Below are 10,438 nucleotides of genomic sequence, written 5' to 3'. Positions count from 1 at the left end.
TTCTCAGGTCAGAGACTCCCCCTTCCCTCACCACACGCCTTCACTTCACCTCACCGGCGCGGCCGCGCGCCCGTGGCTGCCCCCGTCCCCGTGGGGTGGGGTGGGGGGGGGCTCTGGTATCCGACTGCCCGGGGCGGGCTGTGGGGCCGCTGCGGCGTGTCCCGTTGGGCTGAGGGGGCGCGGGCGGGCGGCTGGCTGCGGCGGCGGGGTCGTACCCTCGGTCACGGTTGGATCCGAGGGAAGAAGGGCTTGTTGTTTGAAAAATAAAGCAACGATGTGGAAAGCTCCTTGCTGTCTTCAAAATATTGCTTTATTTAATGCCCCTTGTGTTCTCCTGTCTCGTTGCAAGCTGACCTGTTTGTGTAGGCGGAGAGAAACGGTGGCAACGCTCACTTTTTAAACTGCCCAAAAAGCTGTAATTATATTTCACTGCCTGGGTTTCCAGACTGTTACTCCAGTCAGTCATCCCGTAGTGAATGCTTTATGTTATGACTGTCAGTTGCCATGCATAAGTAATCTTCAATTAGTGGCTAATCGTACTGGCTCCCACAGAAAGTCCACGGTCTATATGTTCTGCTATAAGTCTCTGAGTCTCGGCTCTCTGAAAGGCAGGCAGCTGGTTCGCTTGTGTTGTACTCGCTTATGCTAGTGAAGAGTTGATTATCATTTGTTCTAAAAACCCAGTGCCATGCTATGGCAGCATGAACTGATTTTGTAGTAGGCACATGGTAAGTGACACAAAAGAGAACCGGTTTCCAAAACATCAGCTGCTGGATGTTAGGAAACCAATTACCATCTCCTTCCATGTGTCCAGTTTGTATCTCGGCACAAGCAATTCTTCAGCTGCAAAAGGCTGTGACTAAAAATTTCAAAGTTTGTAAAGTTTATGACAATGATATTTAATTTTAGCTTTTGTCTTACCGTGCACACCCCCAGCTCCCAAATGCACGCTTGTAATTCTCTTTAAAACTTGTCTGCTTTGGCTGTGTGGATGTGAAGAGGGATACATAACTATGCTTCTGAGGAACTGTTTTCAATTTGGCTAAGGCTACTCTCAAGTAAGTTAAATACATAAACGGGGACTCTTGTGTATCTTTCATACAGAAAAAAACCCTGCATTGCTGCATAAACCTGTGGTATTTTATGGCTTCTTTGTGGTGTTATTAGTAAAAAAAGAACTGGAAAGGCCTTGAAAACTATATAATTGTTCCATATGAGTGGTATTTTTGAAGATGTCATCAAGAAAAGACAATATACAGGTGTTGTGCTTCAAGCCCTGGGGTGCTTGAGGGACACGAGGGAGGGTGAGCACCAAGTGTAGAAATTGGAGTATGTGCACACTGACATAGCTTTCTGGGTTTTTGTGCTGAATTGTCAGGTTTAGCTTATGTTAATTTATTTCAATCTGTTTTGTGAATATTTGATCGTTAGTTGAGTTGTGTGCACATTGTTTCATAAACTATTACGGTGCACAACAAATTGAAAAGTTAAGGAGGGATATTTATGTCATGTAAGTGAAGCGAGTCCTACGAAGAGGCAGATGACTGGAGCATAATTCTGCAGTTTGCTAACTGGAAAGGTCTTTTACCTTGACATGGTGCATTTCTTTTCCTCTAGTTTGCAAGTCATGTGGTCTCCGAAGATTTTCCATCCAGCCTGCCCAGCAGAAGAAGATTCCAAACCGGTATTTGGGCCAGCCCAGCCCCTTCACACACCCACACCTTCTCAAACCAGGTTAGGTTCAGGCCCTGTATGAGCCAATCATTGCTATTCTTTCTTCTGTTTTTCTGAGATGTCTAGGACAGAGTATTGATTTACTGCATCATACAGGTGTTCATGATTCCATCTGTTTATGATTAACTTCTTCAGGCAGTAATTATATTTAGTAGTTAATTTCCTTGTCCGAGATGATACTGATTCGAAAAACAGGCTTCGCGTGTTAGCATTTTACCTTTTTCTCATGGAGTGGTTGGTGTCACTGACTTCAGTACTGCAGCCCTTTCATAGCAGTGGAATCTTGGGAGCTCATTGTCCTTCAAATACAATACAGTTTATATTAAGGAGGAGTCCTTTGTGCAAGCTGAACTGCTACAATGCTTCATATCTAATGTCTTGTGGGTCACAAAATAAAGGTGTCATTCAGAAAAGGAGATCAGGGAGAGACTTGCTGAGGGTTGGACACCACTTGTCTAAAGAACATGCCTCCTTCAGAAGAGTATTCAAGCTGTGAGAAAAAGAAGAAAAATAGACTTGTGACTATAAAGTTAGAAGGTAGTGATGAAAGAGAAGCTGAGGTTGTGCAGTTTAATGAGATTAATGAAAATGAGTGTGTAGGTATGAGATGACCATGATTAAAAACTTTGAAGTAAAAATATATTCAAGATTATGTCCAGGAAACCAGATTCTGGTTCTGTGTTCTTTTCCATAGATGGGTATACAGAGAGAACAGATGAATATGTAACCATGGACTTATATATTTAACTGTAGAATAATTCAGGTCAGAAGGGACCTCAGGATGTTACTAGGTCCACACTCTTCTCAAAGCTGAGCTAACGTCAATATTAGATCAGGTTACTCAGGGCACTGATTAACAGCTCACAGTAAATGAGGCTGATGCTTTAAAAGTACTCACAGCTGAAACACTGGAGATTAATCCTAGCTGCCCATAGTAATTTTCCATTTAATAAAGGAGTGGTGTTTTCCGTAAAATAATACAACATTGTTTTATTGCAATTATTGTTTTAAAAAGCAAATGCCTTTAAGGCAAAGAGAATTTCCAGGCCTTGCAGTCAGAAGACAAATGGGATTCCCATGTTCCACCCTACTGCAGTTTCTAAATTTCACCGGGCTGTTTGTGGTAGTTAGAAAGCTGACTGGAATGCAGTGGAGCATAGGAAATTTGCAGTATAATATTGCAGAAATGTGGGGTCAGATTGCATTTAAATAGTTTCTGTGTTCTCTGTCATTTCTCAATCTACAGAGTAAAACAAATTTGGTGGTTTGGGTTTTTTCTTTACAAAAAAAGACTTTCACACCAAATAGGTGTTGGGGATGTATGGTGTTGAAAAGGTGTAAAGTTTGATGCAAATACAACATATGTGATTTTCTTAAACTCTCTTTTGTCAAGGAAAAACATTCTGGATAGAAATTCCCCCTCTCATCCCACCCATGCAAGAATCCACTTACAGTACAAGCCAAATTTCAATTTTTATTCTAGAATTGTCATTGTGTAATACATTAAAGAGGAAGACAAGATTATGAAAGTAGAAAGTTAACTGTATGAAAATGCAATCTATGCTAAAATAGGGTATTAGCCAAAGTAGTGATTAAGGCTTATGTATTAATTTAAATCATAGTTAAAGAGTCTCACATTTTTAAAAATACTTACTTGAGCTGTTGTTGGTTGTTCCTCCAACCTCAGTCTGATTTTGTTGAGTATCTTGATCGTTGTACTTCGTATCCTTCGTGACTGGAGCAGTTTAAAACACTTTCATCTAAGAGAGCATTTGTTTAGTTAGAGTCATTGGGAATATAGTATTTAGCTCTGGAAAAATCTGAATTGTTAATTATTGAGAAAAGCTACATCTGCCCTGGAGGAGATTCTTTCTCTTAATCATGGCCTGGCTCCAGCTTGCAGTTCGTGGTTTATTTCTGCCTGGAATCTTGTGACTGGTTAGACTCTGCAACCTCTGTGTTTCTGCCTGATCTCCCAGTATCTGTAACACTCAATCTGCCCCTTATGGTTTAGAACTAGTTACTTTATGAGTTGACTTAGTGTGTATTTGAATAGACATTCTAGCTTTATCTGAGGAAATTAATGCTCAACCTCGGGAGGTAATCTTCTGTTCAATGTCCAGGTGCTATAAACCCCATCGGTTTTCAGCAGTCAAAGTCCAGTTTGCCTTGCCCCTTCCCCTTTTTTTATATGTCTTTGCAAAAACATCCATCTGTTTTGGGTGTTTGTCTAAATCTACCAGGTTTTGTGATTTCTGCTTTTGCACAGAAATACATAAGAGAAAATCAGATTTGTTAAAATAAATTTCTGTCTTTGCATGATGGAGGAGCAGACTGAGTGAGGATGTGCTGTAGGGATGGAAGCTGAAGAGATGCATGAGAGCGCAATGGTAAGGCTAATGAGGGACCACAACGAAGCCATGCATATGAACAGCATCAGGGAGTAGGCAGGAATCAGGCATGCAACTAGTAAAATATCATGAGTGCCTTGAATTTCTCGATCTGACTTGTTTTGTATTCGTAGGAGAGGTAACCCCAGGATTGTCACAGGTGGAATACGCTCTTCGCCGACACAAACTGATGGCACTGATCCAGAAAGAAGCGCATGGCTGGGATGGATTGGACCACACAGTGATTCTGCTATCCAACCCCACGTACTACATGAGCAATGACATCCCCTACATTTTCCACCAGGACACTAACTTCCTCTACCTCTGTGGGTTCCAGGAGCCTGACAGCATCCTGGTGCTGCAGAGCATTCCTGGCAAAGCGCTGCCTTCCCACAAATCCATACTTTTTGTACCCCGGAGAGATCCAAGCCGGGAGCTGTGGGACGGGCCCAGATCAGGCACAGATGGGGCAATCGCTCTCACAGGAGTAGACGAAGCTTACACCATCGAGGAGTTCAGGCATTTGGTGGCCAAGCTGAAAGGTAACAAAAAATGGAGGGGGAATGGGATGAGATGTGATTTGCAGGGTCTGAATGGTACGGGTTTGGAAGGTGGTCTGTGACACCAACTCAAGACTATCATGAACTTGGGGAGGTGCGGGGTCTATGACAGTGTGACAAAGACAGTTGGGAGTTCTTGTTAGCTTCTTGAGGGTCACCAGTGGAAAAGTAGTTTTGAAAATAATAGTTTTTCCTGTTCTCTGAATTTCTTGTGTGCCCACGTGAATGCCAGTGTGCACATCTGTAAAATGTAAGGAACCGGATAAACCAGAGAGCGTCGCAAACCATGTTACCGTTTTAGTCATACCTTTTTGCTGACAGAGCCAGAACCAGACGAAGCATAGGAAACTTAAAGGTATTTTATTCATAATAGACTTGGAAAATGATCCACACAGGGAGGTTGTTAGTCCACTCACCTTTTTTAGATAGATGTTGACTTTTGAAATACGAAAATTGCTGTCCTTTAGACATGGTGTTCTGCATCTAACATCACCAGGTAGCCTCAATACTTATAATCCAGAGTGAACTTAAATGCATTATAAAATGAAGCTGGAGGCTTACGACCATATAAAAAGGGCAAGCGTTTTGGGGATTACACAAATAAATAGAGTGAATTCTGGAGTCTCAAATCGCATCTTGGATTCTAGTTATTTTGTTTCAAAAAAGGATATATTGGAAGTAGAGAAGTCACAGAAAGGGCAACAAGAATGGTTAAAAGCATGGAGTGTGTGTGAGATACATGCTGGACAAACCTGCTCGGTTTGAACAGCAGAAAACAGAAGGTAAGGTATGAGAGGTGTGTATGATTATGGAAAGCATAGAGACGATAAGTAGGAATGATTAGTTGCTATTTTTCATAATTTAAAAACAAAGGGAACACTGAATGAAATGATTACATGGCAGGTTTTGACACCTTTTAAGTTTTAAATTGTAGATCATTCATGGAAGGTTTGGAATGTCAAAAGCATAAATGGATTCAAAAGTTTTTAGTTCTGTGGGGGAGAGGTCCATGAAAAGCAGTTAATCAGTGTTACAAAGATGCAGCCTTGAAATGAAGAAACCAGAAGTGGGGAGGATGTGCTAAGGGAAATACTCTTTCATAAATGCCCAGTTTCTTAGAGACTTTTTGTTAGCACCTGCTAATGCCACCAAAGGAGGAGGGCCTAGGTGGACCTTAGCTATGACTCAGCATGGTTTTTCTACTCATTCCCATTTAAAATGCTCCTGTGGGGAGAATGTGGGTGCTGACTCTGATGTTCTAAATAAATTTCCACATGGGTAAATAAGTTTGTCCTCAGTAAGTCATCTTCTCTGAATGGCTGAAATAAGCAGTTGTTCCCCAAAGATACTCTGAAGCGTAGTTGATAATGACCCTGATTCCATGCGATGGGTAAAAGGTAAATTGCCTTACAGCATCGGGGGGACAGGCTAAATGAGAGAATGATTCAGAACATGCACGACTGCAGTGCAATGGCTCCTTAGCTTACACAAGTGCAACTTTGATATGCAAACTGTGAATGGATCTGTGCAAGGTACATATTTTCAGTGATGATCGTAAAACCTAATATTGGCACAGAAGTGGGGATTTGTCAAATCTACATGCTGTGAATTGGTAATCTTCCAGATTTTGAAGAGACTGCTAGTATCCTGTGACAGTGAAAGTGTATATATGGTCTGTAAATACAGATTCAGAGGAAATTGATTTCTCAAATATAGCAACAGGTCTAGTTTAGGAGGAGTGAGTTTGTTCAGTATGGGGAGGACATGTCTACATTTATTTTCGTCTGTGTCAGCTTTTGTTTTGTATTCCAGGTGAGTCAAACATTGTTTGGTATGACTTGACGAAACCAGTGCATACGGAGCTGCACTCTGACTACATGCAGCCCCTGGCTGAGATAAAAGCTCGGAACAAAAACCACATCCAGGGCATCCGACATCTAGTGCAAAACCTTCGGCTGATCAAATCTCCTGCAGAGATTGAAAGGATGAAGATAGCTGGACGGGTGACAGCAGAGGTATGGGTTTGTGCTCTCCAGATGAACCAGTGCATTCCTTTAAAGAAGAAAGGGGAGAGGGCTGTTGATGGGGTGATGTGTTGGAAGGATAGCTTTGGTCTAACCTGCTACTGAACTGCTGTGTCTCAACTGTTGGCTGGGCTCGGCTCCCTCCACTTGACAAGGAGAAACAGGAAGACTGCTTGGACTACCAGCTTCTCTCAATTATTGTAACTTGAGCAAAGACAAGCCAGCAGATTTTACACTTTGTTTAAAAGCAATACCTATTCAGGAACAGGGGTAGGCCTCTTCACTCTTTTCTCAGCCTTCCCCGTGCCATTCTCTTCCCCATTTATCCTGTTGTTTTTGAGAAAACAGGATTTTTGTGAACACATTGCCTGTGTATGTCTCCATTTTCCCTCTTCTCCCTCAAATACTTTTTGAACTCATTGGCCAATTTTAAACTAATTTGACAGATGACCTCAAATGCAATTATGTTTTTGTAAATATTATTAAAATAGAGAACCAAGTAGAAAAGAGAGGCACAGCTTGTCCTTCTCTGAAGGAAAAGCTGCCTCTGGTTCCTATGTTCTGGGCCAGCTGATTTTAGGCCTTCCTCAAAAGACAGCAAGTGAAAAAAAGAACTTCTTTCAAGTTCAGGCTCCTTTGCTAACTGAAAGGCCCTTCTTTTTCATAGGCTTTCATAGAGACAATGTTTGCCAGCAAGTCCCCAGTGGATGAAGCCTTTCTGTATGCAAAGGTGAGTACTTTGTGGGTGGAGGTGAGATAGAAGGTCTGGATGTTGGTTATCCTTCCACGAAACTAGAAATGTCAGATCTCTCTATAATGTAGGCTTCCTGCTGTAGCACATTCCTCCTTCAGCCAGTTCTTGTGGTTCCTAGGACGTGCAGAAAAGTCAGTGTGAGGAATTCCTCAGCTGTACTTCCTGTACCCTTATTGAAGGAATGTAGTGGTTGTCTTAAGTTTATCTGCTATTGATGTCTTTTTCTATTGTATTTTAATACAAAACCTGCTAAACCATCAGAGATACAGTTATTATCTTATTCTATAATACAGTTCTATTGTACAGAATTTAAGTAGTTATAACACCTATTTGTAAAGCCTGCTTCTCTTGACTGTAGCCTCTTACTACATCAGATTACCACAGCTATCTTGAAGCAGTGTAGACACATCTCAGTTACAAAATAAGCACTAATTGGCCTCTGCATTTGGTAAGGAATTTTGTAAGGAATTGCAGTGAGATGCCTGTTTGAGAAACTTCAGCAGCCTGTATTACAACATAGATGGGCCTGTGCTGACATGGCACTGAGCAGCGGTACTAACTTGTAGAGAAAATTATTTTAGTTAAAGTGTATTTTACAGATCAACTTTTCACTCCAGATCAGGATTGTAAAACCTACTTTACTACACGTAGGCATCCTGGAGCATTCTGTCCCATGTGGTTTTGGTAATTATAGAAAAGACAGGTTGTTAATATATTGAGGATGTAGAAGATCTTTACAGATATAAGTTTATTCATTTCCATGCTTTCATCAGCTTCATCACTCAAGAAGGATAAAGATCTTGAGGCTTACGGTGCCTTTTTTTTTTCCCCTCGGACATCAAGGTGGTGCATGCTTTCAAACCTTCTTAGTTCAACAGAGTCATGAAAATAGATACTGCTGTAAATATGCTGGTACTTTGTAATTTTAAAAGACAACAGCAAAACTCAACTGTTGTCATGCTGACACTTAGGATCTTTGAAAATTCGCAAAGTTGTATGGCAACTAAGAGCATTACTTTATAAAAGAACAAATCCTCACCTTTTTGGTGATTTATGACAACGTAATGAATGTTTGATACAGTATTGAACAGCTTGCACCAGAAGGAGCTTCCATGAGACCAGATGCAGACTTAAAACACTATCTTGAAAAGTGGGTAGTTCTGTATTTTTTTTCCTCCAGCGTTCTTGGAAAACCTTCAAGGCTGCTTTCATTTAGTGAACTCACTTTCCCGTTTCACTTTGTGCTGTACAAATTAAGAAAACAGTTGCAGGACATGAATTATAATAGCCCTAGGGCAGTTAATCGCCTGAATCAGTGCTAACAGCCTCCTCCTCTCTGAATTGGTATTCCAGTTTGAATTCGAGTGCCGGGCTCGTGGTGCTGACATCTTGGCCTACCCTCCTGTCGTTGCTGGTGGCAATAGATCAAACACTTTGCACTATGTGAAGAACAATCAGCTCATCAAGGTAAACGATACAATATACAGTAACTTACAGTGCAGCGCTGTGACACACTGTACCCATATGTGCCCTGTAGCGGCTCTTTGTTTTGACTGAACAGATCAAAACACTTAAATATGTATTTTCAAGTGAGCAGGGGAAAGGAATCCTGCCCTGGTTAGTTTTACTGTCAGTGACAGGTTAACTTCACTCCATCTAGTCTCTTTCTCTCCTCTTTGCACTTTCTGCAGTATTTTCTGAACAGTGGAAGGACTTGCAAACAAGCTTGGAAATAACTTCATTTAGCGAGCATATCTGCTCCTACACCGTGTGCAGCAGTGTGCAGTGCTGGGTGGACTGCTAACCTCACAAAAGAGAGGGACCACTGCAGCAGGCAGAGTGAAGGCTCTGATGAGGTCTTCTACTGTTACTTGCATTGCTTGGCCTTGCTTTGCAACATAAGGTGCAATAGTGCATTCCTCCTCTGGCGAGGAGGCTGAAAAGCATTTAGGATTCTGTGTAGGCTAGCAAAGCAGGGAACGGGAACAAGGAGGGAAAGGATCAGCGTTAAATGTTGAGAGGTGGATTAGATGGCTGTAGGTAAATGAATGTCTTATTTTGAAGATCCACATTATTGAATTGAACCCTCTCCAGCTTTTGTGACAATACACCTTTAGATTCAGATAAGTATTTTAAGGAGCAGTTATTCCCCCACTGCTCTACTCATGATTCACTTTTCAGAGGAGCATATTTTTTCTCTGTCTTAATGCAGGAAGAAACTTTCCCACTAGCATTGTCTGTTCTTGAAGCTGGCATGCTAGCAGACCTTGAAATGATCGGCAGAGACAGACATACAAAAGATATGACAGGCTGCTTTTGGCAGAAAGAAGCCTCCTTTGTTGTACTGTCGTCTAAGGTCAGGCGTGCTCATGTAACTCCAGTTGCTTCTGATAAAGTTGTTCAGTTAAATGACTGTCACTTGTTTTTTTCAAAACTGTTAAGTAGGAGGTTAAACTCATAAACTTGACTCTTTCTTTTCCTTTGTGTGCTACTTCCTACAGATCTTGTTGCCAAATAGGCTAACAGAGTGTCTAATTTGAAAGGTATCTGAAGGCTGCTTATGGTCACATGTGGACTTCATTCAGTCCACCACTTAGTGGTCTCAGCTTTAAAGAAAGAGGACACGATGCACAGCATAAGGCACTTACTGGGCAACAAACCACAGGCAGAATTCCCTTAGCCAATAAATTGCTACTTAGCTTGTTTAATTGCTTGGAAGAGGGCAGGTGCTATAATTTCATATTTTACTTAAAGAATTGAACCAGCTATTCTGAAGAAGCTAAAAATACAATTTAAATAGATAGTTAATGGCCTGTCTATTCAGTGGGATAAACTCAGAGGTCTGAGTTTATTTGCTGTGTAAGTGTTTGTGGCGCTTAACTGTACACAATGATAGCTAGCACTGGAAGTAGTGCTAGCAGTGAAATTCTGCTTCTTTTTTCCCTTAAAGTGCTAGAATTATTTTTTGTCATGCCA

General features: G+C 41.4%; 1 protein-coding gene across 9 annotated transcripts in view; it reads left to right on the top strand.

Annotated features, from left to right (window-relative positions):
* The first annotated feature begins 1,611 nt into the window (after positions 1–1,611).
* XPNPEP3 (X-prolyl aminopeptidase (aminopeptidase P) 3, putative) overlaps positions 1,612–10,438 on the top strand; it is a 32,444-nt gene continuing 23,617 nt past the window's right edge. For 8 of the 9 annotated variants that reach the window (XM_010563220.1, XM_010563300.1, XM_010563617.1 and 5 more), the window contains exons 1-5: positions 1,622–1,734; positions 4,259–4,666; positions 6,497–6,699; positions 7,376–7,438; positions 8,816–8,929. In XM_010563220.1, the coding sequence (XP_010561522.1) occupies positions 4,315–4,666; positions 6,497–6,699; positions 7,376–7,438; positions 8,816–8,929 (732 nt within the window). In that variant the 5' untranslated portion in view covers positions 1,622–1,734; positions 4,259–4,314. Of the gene's footprint in view, positions 1,735–4,258; positions 4,667–6,496; positions 6,700–7,375; positions 7,439–8,815; positions 8,930–10,438 lie in introns of all 9 variants that reach the window. The other variant, XM_010563864.1, reaches the window with a different exon arrangement.

Source organism: Haliaeetus leucocephalus, unplaced genomic scaffold (assembly GCF_000737465.1).
Source record: "Haliaeetus leucocephalus isolate CR32 unplaced genomic scaffold, Haliaeetus_leucocephalus-4.0 Scaffold0, whole genome shotgun sequence".
NCBI classification, from domain to species: Eukaryota; Metazoa; Chordata; class Aves; order Accipitriformes; family Accipitridae; genus Haliaeetus; species Haliaeetus leucocephalus.
The sequence above is the reverse complement of the archived record's forward strand: the minus strand, read 5'-3'. Positions and strand labels throughout refer to the sequence as shown.